The 16,783-nt window shown below is 37.0% G+C and overlaps 1 protein-coding gene across 29 annotated transcripts in view; it reads left to right on the top strand.

The window, feature by feature from the left end:
• KCNMA1 (potassium calcium-activated channel subfamily M alpha 1) overlaps positions 1–16,783 on the top strand; it is a 739,425-nt gene that overhangs the window by 474,988 nt on the left and 247,654 nt on the right. For all 29 annotated transcript variants that reach the window (XM_058696774.1, XM_058696780.1, XM_058696775.1 and 26 more), the window contains one exon: positions 16,350–16,425. In XM_058696774.1, the coding sequence (XP_058552757.1) occupies positions 16,350–16,425 (76 nt within the window). The remainder of the gene's footprint in view (positions 1–16,349; positions 16,426–16,783) is intronic.

The following is a 16,783-nucleotide window of genomic DNA, read 5'->3' as shown; positions in this document are numbered from 1 at the left end:
GAATAAAAAGAGAAATTTATATATATATATATATATATATATATATATATATATATATATGTTACAGAAAATTTTTAAAAACTTGAGGAAATTAAAGAAATTCAAAAACCCTGCCTCTGTAACACAACCACTGTCACCATTTTATGCTTTTCTTCTAGTTTTTTTCATATAGCTATAGTTTTTAGATTGATTGATTGATTTTGAGAGACAGAGAGATTGGAGGAGGGGCAGAGAGAGAGAGGGAGAGAGAGAGAGAGGATCCCAGGCAGGCTCTGCTCTCAACGCGGAGTCCGATATAGGACTCAAACTCATGAACCGTGAGATCATGACCTCAGCCAAAACCAAGAGTCAGACACTTAACTGACTTAGCCACCCAGGCACCCCCTAGTTTTTATAGTTTTATTATAGAGAACATGCATTTTATATACTACTTTTTTTTGAGTTTCCAGTTTGCTTTTTTTTTTTTTCTTCTTTTCTAAATTGTGGTTCAAAAGCACAGAACATAGGGACACCTGGGTAGCTCAGTTGGTTAAGCATCTGACTCTTGATCTCAGCTCAGGTCTTGATCTCAGGTTATGAGTTCAAGCCCGTCATTGGGTTCCATACCCAATTTTATGTTTTGTGTGTTTTGTTTTGTTTTGAAACACAATTTTATGTTCTGTGTTGTTTTAAAAAACAATAACATAGAACATAAAATTTTCCATCTTAACCATTTTTTAGTGTACAGTTTAATAGTGTTAAGTATATTGGCATTGTTGTGGAATGGATCCCCAGATGTCATCTTGCAAATCCGAAGCTCTTTACCTAGTAAATAAGTCCTCTTTCCCTCACGCCACAGCCTCTGGTAATCGCCACTCTGCTTTCCACATCCTGCTTCTTTAACTTAACACTGTCTCATAACATTTCCTTTGTTATATTATTCTCAAACCTGTGTAATAGCTCATAAAGAAGATGGACTGTATTGAAGAAAACCCATGTTTAGGTATGAAGCTGCTGTCCTATTTTTCTTGTTTAATGAGTAATTTTGCAACGGACATTTCCTGTAGCATTTTTCCATATTTTGTTATATTTCCGAAATGGAATTAGTTTGATTCATAATGTAGAATAACTTTCTGAAAATTCTGAATCATTGGACAGTTCCACCCTCAAACTATAAAATTATCTCATTTGTAGAGTCATCTCTAGGAGGTGAAACTCAGATGTGCTGCTAGTTAAGTAGAATAAACACAATGTTACTGTATTTTTGGTTAACTTGCATTTCTCTTGTTTCAACCAAGTCTAATCATTTCTAATCGTTGCTTACTACTTATACTTACTCTTTTATGATGTGTTTCATTATGATTTTTTGCCTCCTTATGAACTAGGGATAAGGTATTTTCCATACATGCTTTTGACATTACAAAAGTTCATCCTTATATATCATATCCTCATTATATCATATTACATTATTTTTCTTATAGGCTATCATCTTATCTTCAGTACTGTTTTTGACATGTAGAATTTTGATAATTTTATGGTGGCTGATCTGATATTTAAGAGTTTTTATGATTCCTTTCATATCTGAGTTCAGAAATTCTTCCTCTCTGCAGAGAGCTAATAGATACATAATTACATTTTCTTTAGCTTTTCTATGGCTTGTCATTTATATTTCATTTTAATTTATCTCAAATTAATTTCAATTCTGGTATGAGATGGCTGTTTGTATTGATCATTGCTGTTAACCAATTGTTCCATCATTTATAATGCTCATGTCCTTTTAATTTGTGATAACTCCCTTTTCATATATTCAGTGCTTCTCTCTATAAGACGGTCTATTTTGCCTATCTTTTTGTGATTTTCTTATTCTATTGCTTTGGGGTAGTTGGCCCCTATGATTTCTGCATTTGGGAATTTGGTGAAGTTTCTTTGTGGCCTAATGCATGGTCAGTTTTTGTGACTATTCAATAGTTGTTATTAAAGAATGTGTATTCCTAGATTAGTGAGTAGTATATATGTCTGTCCATCCATTCTGATAAACTTATACAAATATATCCCAAGGAATTAAATGTTATGCATATATTCTTTATTTGTGCTTATTTTTTGGCTAGTTTCTGGAAAAGGAACATTAGCATCTCCCATTGTGATGTGGCATTGTCAACTTTTTTTTGTTTGATGTATTCTTATCAGATTTTGTGTCCTGCATCTCAAAGTTATATTCTTAGGTGTGTAAAATTTCTTCATTGCTACACATTCTTGGTGCATGTTCCTTTTATCAATATGAGGTATTACTCTTTACTTCTCTCATAATTTTTCACACCAGTTGCCACTTTAGTTGATATCATTGTCACTTTGTTTCCCCCTTTTTTGTCAACATTTGTCTGATATCTATTTTTCAGCTTTTAATTTCTAACTTTTCTTTGTGTTTTGTTTTTGGTGCATTTCTTACACACAGCATGCCTCTGGAATGTGTTAGTGATGGTTTTCTACTACCTGAGAGTCATTGTATTTTAATAGGTGAACTTAACTTACTTAGTTCTATTGTGATGACTAATATAATTTTGGGCTGTTTTTACTGTTACAATAGTATTTTCTAATTAATATGCTTTTCTTTGGTTTCTTTTTTCACAACTGTTTTCCTTTAGCTGGATTGGTCTTTTTGTTGTTGTTGTTCTTTTTCCCCTCCTAAGATTTTGAATTTTTAATTCCAAATATATTCTTAAGTTTTTTTTCTAATTTTTTTAATGCTTATTTATTTTTCTGAGAGAGAGAATGTGTGTGCGCGCAAGTGGGTGAGGGGCAGGAAGAGCCGGGGACAGAGGATCTAAGGAGGGCTCTGCTCTGACAGCAGAAAGCATGATGCAGGACTTTTAACTCGTGAACCCCTGAGATCATGACCTAAGCCGAATTCGGACACTCAACTGACTGAGCCACACGAGAGCCCCTATTTAAGTTTTTGATACACATACTTAAACATAATTTTTCTATTAATATGTATAATTAATAGTATCTTCCCCTCGGGGCACCTGGCTGGCTCAATCAGAAGAGTATGTATCTCTTAATCTAGGGGTCATGAGTTTGAGCCCCACGTTGGGTGTAGAGATTACTTATAATAAATACACTTAAAAAATAGTATTTTCTCCTCAAGCAGGATGGGAGCTTTAGCACACCTTTCTTACCTCCACTGCTGTCCCATCTCCATATCTCTATCTTACATACAGTATCATCTAGAGATTTTAATTTTGGGGTCATTGCTATTATTTATTATGTTTTGTAATATTCAGCCAACACATAAACCAATCAGTTACTTTTAATTCTTTTCCTACATTGGTTCTTGTATCTCACTTCTTTCGGATTTATTTTTCTTGAAGCTGGCTAAGTATATCTTTCTTGGTTCCAAATGATTTCTCCCGGGAATTATGAAGATATCCTTCCTTTGTTTCCTTTCACCCAGTGTGGCTAGGGGAACTGTGACAATAAGTTGATTTTCACTGCTTTGAGGGGCTTAGATCTTTACACTGATGTTCTGAAATGCCACCATGATATGCCTAGATTTGGACCTTTGACAATGCAACCTGCTGGATACTTAAGACCTTTCCAATCTGAGGATACAGGTCATTCTTCTGGCCAGGAAACTTGATTCTAATATTATTTGAGTTTTTCCTGCTTCCAGTTGCCTTTATTTTCTCCTTTTGGAAATTCAACTACATAAATGTTAAAAATGCTGTACTTGTTTTCCATGCCTTGACTTTTACTTTGTATTTTTTATCCTTTTGAAGGAAGAGATCTCTATTTGATAGTTCAGCCCTCTGGTTTGTATGTAGCTATGTCCACTCTTCTGTTTTGTTGACTTTTTAATGCTTTGATATTCAAATTTTAATTTCTCAGCTATCTAGTTGACTTCGTAGTGTTGACATATTTTGTTACAACTCTTTATGGTTTTCAATTAAATTTTTTCTGAAGCTGTTGCTTTCATGTTGTATTCTCAAATGTCAGTTTTCTAGAATATGCATTTTTTTCTTTAAAAAATTTTTTTTACTATTTATTGGTTTTTGAGAGAGAGACAGAGACAGAGTGCAAGCAAGGGAGGGGCAGAGAGAGAGAGAGAGAGAGAGAGAGAGATACAGAATCTGAAGCAGGCTCCAGGCTTAAGCTGTCAGCACAGAGCCCAACGTGGGGCTCAAACCCACAAACCCTGAGATCATGACCTGAGCCGAAGTTGGACGTTCAACTGACTAAGCCACCCAGGCGCCCCTAGAATATGTATTTTTTTCAAAGGAAACTTGATTTTCCTCAAAATGACTTTCTCAATTCTGTGTTCCTCTTTGGATTTGAGATGTGTGCTGTGAGTGCTGTCTTTGCCTCTGGCCACTTGTCCAGTGAATGCTGGGCTGTGCCGTGCTGCCTTCCGCTCTAGTAGCCGTTCTTACAGCTGTGGTGACAATTTCTTTCTAGGACTTACCTGTTCACTCAGTATTGCTTAGCAACTAAAATGCCCACACTTATTGCTGTGTCCTGGCTGCTCCCATTTGGCGCCCCCATCAGTCAGTGGCACTGTCCCAGCCTCCTCCTTCCCAGTGTCAGTCACCCCATTTTATTTTTTGGACAGTTGTTTTCTCCTTTACTAAAATCTCCCCATCTGCCACCTCCTCCAGCCTCAGTCTTTGTGGAATTCCTCATTGAAATTTGTTGACAAAGGACATTTCATATATTCTTTTATCATTATGGTTATATATATATATATATATATATATATATATACAGTTATTAATATATATGTTAATATATAGAGACATATAACAAATGTGTTCAATATATATACATATACATATATATGTATATGGTTGCTTTATGAGTTATACAAATGTGAAATTAGGTTTCTCAGTTCTGTTGAGTTAATTTCCAACCAAGTATCCACTTTTCACCTGCCAACATTTTGTGCTTTTCTCTTATGTGCTATAGTCTCTCTTCCCTTCTTTTTGTCCTTGGGCATTTTACCATTTTCCCCCACTAGTATTACTTTAGTGAGGTTTTGAGAGGGGGCAGAGATAAAGCATTGTTTTCAACCTGCTAAATCTAACTACGTTGCTCTGGAGTATTATTTGATCCACTGATGAATTATATATATTGGTATTTTATGTAGAATGCAGCATCTCTAACATTCGTGGGATTATTTTATTTTTGTGTTTTGAAAAGTCAGTTTTTCGTAGCAGGTTGATGTTTATTTTCTTAGTAGCTTTCTATCTTTTTTGTATTATGGGATAGTTTAGAATTTCAATAAAAAATGTTTTAAAGAATTTAATGATAAATTATATGGTTGCAAAGCCTTTGAGAGGAAGGTATTAGTACATTTTCCTATTTACATACCAGCTACAATTCTGCAATGACTTATTTCCCCATTTGGTCATATCAACTTTCAAGGTTTACATTTTGGAGAAGTCATCCCCTATTACTGAGGTTTTCAGTTTTATTAGTATATAACTGTGCATGAATTGTTTTTTTCTATTTGCTTCTCTATTGGATGAGCCAGTCATTTATTTTATCCTTTGTTTGACTGTTGTTATTGTTTGTCCCCATAAATTTTTTTTATCACTTTTAATCTTTATTGGTTTTCTGAGTATTCAGTTATAAACACTAAAATAGAAATCATCTACCTCCTAATGTTGTTAAGACTACTTTTTTGCTAAGATCTTAAGCTGAATGTATTTTTTATAGGTAGTGTCTTATTATACTATTGATTTCTTCTAAGTTATAGTTAGCAAGTGTGCTCTTTAAAATTAAGTAGCGAGGCAGCATGCTTAGTGGGTATACTAGTGGTTTTAGGTTACTCAAGTGATTACTCAGGTAAGAGGAAATTTGCTAACTATTTGAGAACAAAAATAAAGTTTGGTTCCTTTGGTACACTATTAACCAAAATAAATAAATACATCAAGATAGAGTAACAAGGTTAAAAGAAAAAAAAAGATATTCTCAACCAGTGGTTCCCAAACTTGGTTGCACTTTAGAATCATCTGGGGAGTTTGAAAAATTCTGACACCTAGGTTGTACCCCAGGCCAATTAAATCTGAGTATCTGGGAGGGGGAGGCAGGTATCAGTATTGTTTTAAAATCCCTGGGGTGATTGCATTAGCAGCAAAGTCTGGGAATTGCTGTGTTCCAGCCTTGATTTCTCAAAGTGTGGTCTCTGACCAAGAGTATCTGCATCATTTTAGAGCTGGTTAGATATGTAGAGTATCAGGCCCCATCTCAGACCCACTGAATCAGAATCTGAATGTTAATAAATCCTAGGCAGTTCCTGTGAATGTGGAAATTGATAGTAGGTCTCTAATGCAGGTGTAGCAAACTAGGGCCCTTGGGCTATTATTTGAATAAAACTTTATTGGAATATGGCCACGCCCATTCATTTACATATATTTACAGCAGAGTGGGAGTTGTGAGAGAACCTAAAATAATTGCTATCTGCCCATTTACAGAAAACGTTTGCAATGCTTCTCAACCTTGACAGCTCCTTAGAATCATCTCAGAGCTTAAGACTCCCTCTGCCTGGCTGTACCAAGGCCCATAAAGTCAGAATGGACACAGGTATCAGTAATTCTTAAAGCTTCCCAGGTGTTTGAAATGTGCAGCCAAGGTTCAGAACCACTGCCCTAAAAGTATAAAGAGGAAAGGTGGATGCATTTAAAAAGTCTGTTTTTATGTTGGAGGTGGCCATTATTGAATATTAAAAGAAAGAAACAATGATGAAAGATTGATGTATTTGACCATATAACAAATTTAGAATTTGAAAAGAAAGAAAACAAAATTTTAGACTTAGAAAAAAACCTTAAGCAAAATTAAAACAAGAATGACGAACTGTGTGAGATACTAGAGAACAAAATGTCCTCAGTATAACAAAGCCCAAATTTATTTATAAGATGAAGACACAGGTCATGTGGCAAAGGCCACTATAAAGCACTTTAAAGAAAAAATACAATGACTGATACGTATGTGAAAAATAATGAACTTCATTTGTTGACATAGAAAAGAAAACTAAAATAGTGATAAACTCCTATTTGGGGCCCTTCAAATTCAGAGGCTTAGTTTCCCTTCTTCCCTCCCTTTTCTTTATCAGGGTATCAATCTGGTGGGGTTGTGGGCAGATGACCATTTACATAGTGGTGGCACGTTGTTAGCAGACTCTGGCAAGAGGATCTCCATGTTGAAAGTGCTTACTTGAGTACTGATGTTTGCAGTTGGAACTGGCTGGCTAAAGTCTGTGCCGGGGCAGTGTTTACAAGCTTAGGCTTTGTGCAGGTACACAAATTTGGGTTGAGACTTGGCTCCATTGCTTACAAATTGTGGTGGACACACTGCCCAGTCTGTTTACTTTTAGCTATTTTCTTCTGTTGTATGTGTAAACTATAATTAAGGATTTTGGCATAAAAGAAGTAATCGAGAATAGTAGATGACTGGGGCATCTGGGTGGCTCAGTCAGTTAAGCATCCTGCTCTTAACTTTGGCTCAGGTCATGATCTTACCGTTCATGAGTTCGAGCTTCATATGATGAAATTACCATTTATTGAGTACCACCAACGTGCCTTCATGTATTATCAGAATACTTATTCTTCTGGTATACAATCTCCAGAGTATTTTTTTAAAATTGAAGTATAGTTGAGATATAATTTCAGGTGTACAATATAGCGATTTTACAATTATATACATCCTGAAATGCTCACCATGGTAAGTGTAGTTACTATCTGTCATCATACAAAGTTATTACACTGTACTCTTCAGCCCTGTGACTTATTTGTTTTATAACTTAATAATCTACCTCACCTATTTCTCTGATCCCCTCCCCAGCTTCTCCTTTGGCATTTGCCAGTTTCTTCTCTGTATTTATGAGTCCATTTTTGTTCGTTCATTTGCTTTGTTTTTAGGTTCTGTGCATAAGTGAGATTATGTGGTATTTGTCTTTTTCTGTCTGACTTATTTCACTTAGCATTATACTCTTTCCTTCTATGCATGTTGTCACGAATGGCAAGATTTCATTCTTTTTAATGGCTGAGTAATCCATTGTGTGTGTGTGTGTGTGTGTGTGCGCGTGCACGCACGCGTGCACGCACATATATGTGTATATATGCATCTTCTTTATCAATGGATATATAGGTTGCTTCCATATCTTGGCTATTGTAAATAATCCTGCAGTAAACATAGGGGTAAATATATCTTTTCAAGTTAGCGTTTTCATCTTCTTTGTGTAAATACTCAGAAATGGAATTACTGGATCATATTGCATTTCTGTTTTTGAGGAAACTCCATACTGTTTTCCACAGTAGCTACACCATTTTGCATTCCCACCAACAATGCATGAGGGTTTCCTTTTCTCCACGTCCCTTGTTAATACTTGTTATTTCTTCTATTTTTAATTCTAGCCATTCTGACAGGTGTGAGGTGATATCTCATTGTGTTTTTGATTTTCATTTTCTTGTGATCAGTGATGTTGAGCATCTTTTCATATGTCTGTTGGCCATCTATATGTCTTCTTTGGAAAAATATCTCTTTAGGTCCTCTGCTCATTTTTGAGTCAGATTACTTTTCTTTGTATTGAGTGATATGAGTTCTTTATATATTTTGGATATCAACCCCTTTTAGATGTGTCATTTGCAAATATCTTCTCCCTTTCAGTAGGTTGGTTTTTTGTTTTGTTGGTGTTTTTGTTTGTTTTGTTTCACTAGTCCCAATTGTTTATTTTTGCTTTTGTTTCCCTTGTCTGAGGAGACATATCCAGAATAATATTGCTAAGATTTATGTCTAAGAGATTACTATCTACATTTTATTCTAGGAGTTTTATGGTTTCAGGTTTCATATTTAGGTATTCAATCAACTTTGAGTTTATTTTTGTGTAAGGTATAAGAAAGTGGTTGAGTTTTATGCCTCTGCATGTAGCTATCCCAGCATGTAATTTTCCCAGCACCATTTATTGAAGAGACAGCCTTTTCCCCATTGTATATTCTTATCTCCTTTGTTGTAGATTAATTAACCACAGATATGCATGGGTTTATTTCTGGGGTCTCTATTCTGTTTCATTGATCTATGTGTCTGTTTTTGTGCTGGTATCATACTGTTTTTATTACTGTAACTTTGTGGTATATCTTGAAATCTGGGATTGTGATATCTCCAGCTTTGTTCTTTTTTCTCAAGATTGCTTTAGCTACTTGGGGTCTCCTGTGGTTCCATACAAATTTTAGAATGATTTGTTCTAGTTCTGTGAAAAATACTATTGGCATTTGATAAGGATTGTATTGAATCTGTAAATTGCTTTGGGTAGTATGGGCATTTTAACAACATTAATTTTTCTGATCTATGAACATGGAATACCTTTCCATTTATTTGTGTTGTTTTCAGTTCCTTTCATCAATGTCTTATAGTTTTCAGAGTAGAGGTTTTTCACCTCCTTGATTAATTTTTTTCTTACTGTATTCTTTTTGATGTAATTATAAATGAGATTGTTTTATTAATTTCTCTTTCTGCTATTTCATTAGTAGTGTATAGAAACACATCAGATTTCTGTATATTAATTTTGTATCCTGTAACTTTACTGAATTCATTTATCAGTTCTAATAGATTTTTAGTGAAGTCTTTAGGATCTTCTATGTACAATATTATGTCATCTGCAAGTAGTACAGTTTTACCTCCTCCTTACGAACTTGGATGACTTTTTATTTCTTGCCTGATTGCTATGGCTAGGACTTCCAGTACTAGGTTAAATAAAAGTGATGAGAGTAGACATCCTTTCTTTTTCCTGATTTTAGGGGAAAAACTTTCAGCTTTTGACCATTGAGTATCATGTTAGCTGTGGGTTTGTCATATATAGCCTTTATTATGATGAGGCATTTCCCTTTCCGTCCACTTTGTGGAGAACTTTTATCATGAATGGATGTTGATTTTTTTAAAAAAATGCTTTTCCTGCATCTATTGAAATGATCATACCATTTTTGTCGTCCCTTTTGTTAATGTGCTGTATCATGTTGATTGATTTGTGGATATTGAATCATCCTTGGAATAAATTCCACTTGATCATGGTAAATGATCATTTTTGTATGGTTTGCTAATATTTTTGAGTACTTTCGCATCTAGGTTCATTTTGGATATTGGTATGTTTTTGCCTTGTTGAGACTGCTTGCGCCAAGGGACACTGGTACATAATTTTCTTTTCTGTTATAGTGTCTTTGTTTGGTTTTGGTATCACAGTAATGCTGACCTCATAGAATGAATTTGGAAGCATTCTTTTCTATTTTTTGGAATAGTTTGAAAAGGATAGGTATTAACTATTCTTTCAAAGTTTGGTAAAATTCACCTGTGAAGCCATCTGGTCCTAGACTTTTGTTCGTTGGGAGTTTTTTGATAACTGATTAAATTTTGTTCTAGTAATCAGTCTATTCCAATTTTCTATTTCTTTCCTATTTAGTCTTAGAAGACTATTTGTTTCTAGGGACTTATCTATTTTAGGTTGTCCAATTTATTGGCATATAATTTTTCATAGTAATATCTTGTAATTCTTTGTATTTCTGCAATATTAGTTTGAAACTATGCTTTACTTTTTTAAAGTTTATTTCTTTCTTTTAGTAATCTCTATACCCAATGGGGGGATTCAAACTTATGACCTCAAGATGACGAGTTTCATGCTCTTCTGACTGAGCCAGACAGGTGTCCCTCCTCTTCTTCATTTTTTATTTTATTTATTTGACTTCTCTCTCTCTCTCTCTCTCTCTCTCTCTCTCTCTGAGTCTGACTAGTTTATCAATTTTGTATATCTTTTCAAAACACTGGCTCCTAAGTTTCATTGATTTTTTTCTATCTTTCTACTTAGTCTCTTTTTTTTTGTTTGTTTCCACTCTGATCTTTATTATTTTTTTCCTTCTACTAATTTTGGACTTTAAGATCAGATTGTTTATTTGAGATTTTTCTTGTTTTTGAGATAGGCCTGTATTACTATATACTTCCTTCTTAGAACTGCTTTTGCTGGATCCCAAAGATGTTGAACCTTTGTATCTTCAGGGTATGATCCGAGAGATAAAGGTAATAAGACTGGGTGGAGAACTCCAGCTCTGTATGGTTGCAACAGAGGCCTCAGCCAATGCCACATAGAGCTCTGCAGCTGAATGGCTTATTAGGGTTATCCCAAATGGGGCAGGGCAGCGAATTTTTGTCCCCACACTTACTGCTCATTGGGGGCCTCCCATGGCAAGGATGTAACCTTAGGTGAAGCCACTTCAGGAGTCAGGGGAGAATAAAGACCTCTGTGCTTCACAACACCCACTACAGCTCATGTGTGTTATTCATTTAATATAGTCTCAGATATGATATGATAGTATTTTATTTAGGATTCTTGTAGTTAGTCATTATGTGATGAGTTTGCCTTTTTTCCCCCAATGTGTGGAGTACCTGTGTCCAGGTAATTACAGCTTTCTAAACCAATACAGAGTGCAGGAAAAGAAAGAACAATCCATTTTAGGGGCTCCTGGGTGGCTAAGTCAGTTGAGTGTCTGACTCTTGATTTAGGCTCAGGTCATGTTCTCACAGTTCATAAGTTCGAGCCCCATATCAGACTCTGTGCCAACAGTGCAGAGCCTGGTTGGGATTCTCTCTCTCCCTCTCTCTCTGCCCTCCCCTGTTCTTTCTCTCTCTCCAAATAAATAAATAAACTTTAAAAAATTTTTAAAAAGCCAATCCATTTTAATTAGTTGACTATATAGTATAGAGAAGTTTGCTATTTCTTAATATTTAAAGGAACTGACTTGAACTCATCTGGATCTTTGTGGGGGCATAATTCATGTTTTTCGGTACACACACATTTGCTTCTTTCCAACTGTTAGAGTCATTTTATATTTTCCTAGAATATCATTTTATTCCAGAGATTTTCAGTCATAGGAAACACGTAGTAAGAATACAGTATCATGAAGCAAAGAAGACAAATGGTTTGCCATTTAGGCATTACCCATCCCACCTCTCCCTTTTCTTGGCCTCTTGTATGTAATTTGAGTTGCTGTCTGTACCTCTGTAGGATCTCTCTGGGTGCAGCAGAGTGGCCACTGGTTAAGAGCTTTTCCTGTATTAGGCTGCTTTACATTTCCTAAGGGTGTCGGCCCTCAGCTCGTCAGGTAAGCCCTCAGTGCTCATGACTCTTTTCTTCAGGAAGCTGGGTACGTACTCCTGAATGCAGAGTATGTACTCTGGAGCTGTCTGCTCATTCTTTCTCAAAAGTCTGATTCATTTATTCAGTTCAACTGAGTATTTATTGAGCTTCCACCTTGTGCCAGGTACTAATTTACATCTGTGAAATAAAGCCACGAGCAAAGCAGACACCAGTTCCTCCCTTCATTGAGCTGATGCTATACATAGGGAGTCAGAAAGTAAATGACATAAGCAAGTAAGACACTAGCGCTTCTTCGTGCTGAGGAGAGAAGGAAAGTGGGCATGAAGAATAAGAGTTAGGGGGATGGAGAAGGAGGGGGCTTGCATTTGGGGTAGAGTAGCAGAGGCAGGTCTTGCTAGACGGCTGCATTAAGGAAACACCTCCAGGAGGTGGGGGAGTAAATCCTGTGGCCACGTGGGGAAGAGCCCTCCAGACAGAGAGCAGCGTGTCCAGGAAGGACCCCTGCCCAGGAGCTTGCCTGTGCCGGCGGGGATGGATCACTGAGGAGGGCAGCCAGGTGAATGGAGAGTAATGTCAGGAGTGGGGGAGGACATCAGATCCAGAAGGAAATGGGTTGCCTTTGCTTTAGGCCCTTCAAGGACTTTGACTTTTACTCTGTGTGAAATGCGGGTATTGGAGGATTTTGAGCAGAGGAATGGTGTGATCTGTTTTACTTTTTAACAGGTTCGTTCTGGCTGCTATGCTGAGAATAGCCCTCCAGGGTCCAGGGCAGAAAGTAGTTAGGGAACTGAAGGGTATGTCCTTCAAACCACTATTTCTTCAGACAGTTTGGCTTGACCTAAAGATAAAATGTAGACTGATTTTTTTTTAATCCACATAGAACTTTGTTCATTTGCATTAATGAAAGCCAATGCCATGGAAATGACCAGCATGAGGCAGTCAAATAAAAGCCCACTGTTGTTCAGCCCATTCTTGTATTACCTACGGTGGTCGCTTTTTCAGGGAGACAGTTCTGAGACAGTTCTCTCCTGTCTCCATCCTGGAAAACCTGTTTTCTTAAGAACCAGCTTGCTTTTTTCTTCTGGACATCATTCATCTTCTGATGTTGCATTCCTTACTTTGTTGACAAAGTGCTCAGAGCTAGATCTACAGTTTGCTTCTAGCAAGAGCATAGGACCTTTGGCTGCTGAATTCACTGTTTTTCCTACCCTTGTTTTCATACAGCTCCATTAAAAGGGAAGCTTTTATTCTATTATTATATTTTTGTGAGTCCCTTTAAAATGTGGCAAGCTACAGACAAATAATATAGGATACAAATAGCATCACCTACAGTAGAAAGAAAGAAATCCAGTTCAAAGCTTGGGTCATATGTATCCTATTTTTGTTTTCATAAGTGTAAAAAAAAAAAAAAATATATATATATATATACACACACACACACACACACTCAAACATGCACACACAAGATTTTCAGGATGAAACCATTAGCAGCTAATAATTACTAAAACATCATTATTTCCTGACTGGTTTCTGTGCTACTGGGTTTTTTTCTACCTCAAGTTTCTAAATTTGGTTTTTCATCTCCCACAAGTGCATGCCAGTGGTGCTGGACTAAGACCAGCCATCCAGGTTGGGCTGGATGCTTAGGACCAACAATAGAGTTTGTTAAAAATACACCTTCCAGGGGTGCCTGGGTGACTCAGTTGGTTCAGTGTCCAACTTCGGCTCAGGTCATGATCTCACAGTTTGTGAGTTCGAGCCTCACGTTGGGCTCTGTGCTGACAGCTCAGAGCCTGGAGCCTGCTTCGGATTCTATCTGCCTCTCTCTCTGTCCCTGACCCGCTTGCACTCTGTTTCTCTCTCTCTCTCAAATATAAATAAACATTAAAAAATTTTTTAAAACTACACCTTCCAGCCTCTGCTACTCACTCCAATTTACTAAGGCTTGCTAACTTTGAAAATATTTTGCACAAACAATGTATTTTCTGGGATCCTGGATTTTTAAAAATTTTTTTAATTGTTTATTTATTTTTGAGAGAGACCGAATGTGAGCAGGGGAGAGGCTGAGACAGAGGGAGACACAGAATCTGAAGTCGGCTTCAGGCTGTGAGCTGCCAGCACAGAGTCTGACGCGGGACTTGAATTCATGAATCGTGAGATCATGACCTGAGCTGAAGTTGGATGTTTAATCAACTGAGCCACCCAGGCACCCCTGAGATCCTGGATTTTTTAAGACATTTTTTGTTGTCTTTATTGTTGAACAAGTGCTAGACTGTGCATAAAAGTCTTGGATCAGATTCTCCTCATCTTCAAGTTCTGAGTGTTGCCCCATTGTCATTTATACTGACTGTTACATCTTGTGGTCTTAGTGGCATTAATGGTGACCCTCTCCCCACCCTGACACTTTGTTTTTTAATTTGTTTTAATACTTGAAACTTGAAGAAAAGAAAAGGCAGATACTTCTCAGCATGGGTTTCTAAGAGCTGGTCATTCATTCTGCCTTTTAATCTCAAATCCTTTTTTCTTTTCTAGAAAGTTCTTTTCTATTATGTCTCAGCCATTACTTATGAACTATAGGTTGTTTGTACTTCCCTTCAGAACATGTTTTATTCATAGGTTGGATTTCTGTGATCTCCCCTCCATTTCCATTTTCTTAAGTTTTATCCTTTTTCTCTGTCTTTTCCTTATGTTCTCTGTGTTCTGGGATTACTTCTTAGTTTTGTCCTCTGCAACCAGTGCAGTGTTCAGCTGTGTTAAGTGAACCTTTCATCAGTTTGGTTAAGACTGTGTTTCAGCTCCTGGGCCTTCAGTTCATCAATATCCCTTCTCATCTCTGTGAGTTTTGGTTTAATAAGAGTAATATAAATATCATTTGGCATAGAAGGCCAATGTCTTTTGAGAAAATCTTCTGTTCATGAAGGTAAATCCTTTTTAGATGAGAAATTTCCCTTTCGAGCCATTATCCTTTTCTTCCTCTTGTGCAGTGGGATTTTTTTCCCTCCTGGGCTTTGTGTTAGTTTTTCCTTGGTACCTAATGCTTGAACAAGGCAAAATCTACCTGGGCCAGATGTGGAGCTATATGGGGGGGGGGGGGAGCTTCCTGTCTGTCTCCTTTCCTTGATTCATTCCAGTGAATCCCTGGAGCTTCTTCCCACCAGTTCCTGCCTTATGTATGGAGGCAGGATAAAGTCTCACCCACCGGCTTAGAGCAGCCTGTCAATAATTTAGCCCACTCTCTGCTTAGCACTGCTCTTGGCACGTGGGGCTGCTTGACAAAAGGCTTTCAGAAAATCTGTAGAAGAAAACCCCTTAGCAAAGGGTGTGATATTGAAAATATCTTGAAGCTGTGATAATCAGTATTTTGTATGTAATTCTCTTATATGATGACCAAGCATGTAAGCAATTCTCTTACATGAAGCCTTTGAGTGACTCAGATTGTTTTTGACTCGTGAATTGGGTCTGAATAGAAATATAGTTTACCCTGGTCTATTAAAACAACAATAATTTGTGTTTTCTTTAATCCTTGATTGTATCTTCCTTTCAGGTGTTCATCTCTCTTCTGCTGTCTGGAAATCTACCTCTTTGTTTCTGTTCAGCAGCTCTTCATTACCGATTTAGAAAGGACAAACATTTATCTTGATACTTAGTAAAAGTGGAAATATACACATTTTGGATCCTGAAGTTATGGGGAGTGAGATCTTACTGATGTGATTTTTTTTTTTTTTGATTGGGAGAAAAATATAGAACCTTCTAGAAAACAGATAATGCTGTGGCCTATACTCTTCATTTTATCAGGACTGAAGATAAAGTTTTAAAAAAAAATCCATCAAAGACATAAGATTATCCGATTTGTTCCTAATCTGTTCCTAGCACAAGGGTTACCCTGTGCTATTCCTGGTATTTTTCAGAGCCAAAAATCCTCTCAGACCAGTAGGTAACTAGAAATAGTGCTTTAAATCCAAGATGGACAAAAGAGAGGCCTCATTAAACTGGGCTCTCCCCACCAGACCTTCCTCTACAGGGGCTCAAAACAGGCCTCCTTTAATGAGAAAGTTTACCAGCTGAGATTAAAGTCGAGAATCAGAATGAAGGGCTATGTCCAAGGTACCGGTTGGTTTAATCTCCTGCAAAAACTTCATATCCCTTCAACCCTGGCAGCTGTAGATCAAATGGCAGAGTGTGAACATTAAAACCGCGCGGTGAGAATAATATGTCTCTATTTCATTTCTCTTTCCAGGTTTGAGATTTTTAAGAGCTCTCAGACTGATACAGTTTTCAGAAATTTTGCAGTTTCTGAATATCCTTAAAACAAGGTAAGATGTTCTTATTCATATTTTTTCTTCATTCTGGTTCCCAAGGCCAAATTATAAATAGCAGGTGTTTTTGTTCATCACTATAAAGTTAGAGTTCTGTTATTCTCAGAAAAAGTGATCTAACACAGAGATCTGGAGAAAGCCCGGGGTGGGGTTTGAACTGCTCTCTTCTGCAGGGCTGGGAACTGTCTGGTAAGAAGAGAAACAGCCGTGCATGTGGAGAAGTAGATAGTTTTGGGGGGACTGTGTGGGTTGCTTGGAAATCAGCCACAGCATCCTGGAGAGATGGTGCACAGTGGATGAGGGATCGAGCAGCTCATTGATTGGGAAGTCCTCGCTCCTAGGTTCTGAATCGCCC

The sequence above is a fragment of the Neofelis nebulosa genome, chromosome 13, assembly GCF_028018385.1.
Source record: "Neofelis nebulosa isolate mNeoNeb1 chromosome 13, mNeoNeb1.pri, whole genome shotgun sequence".
NCBI classification, from domain to species: domain Eukaryota; kingdom Metazoa; phylum Chordata; class Mammalia; order Carnivora; family Felidae; genus Neofelis; species Neofelis nebulosa.
This window is presented reverse-complemented; position numbering and strand designations above follow the sequence as displayed.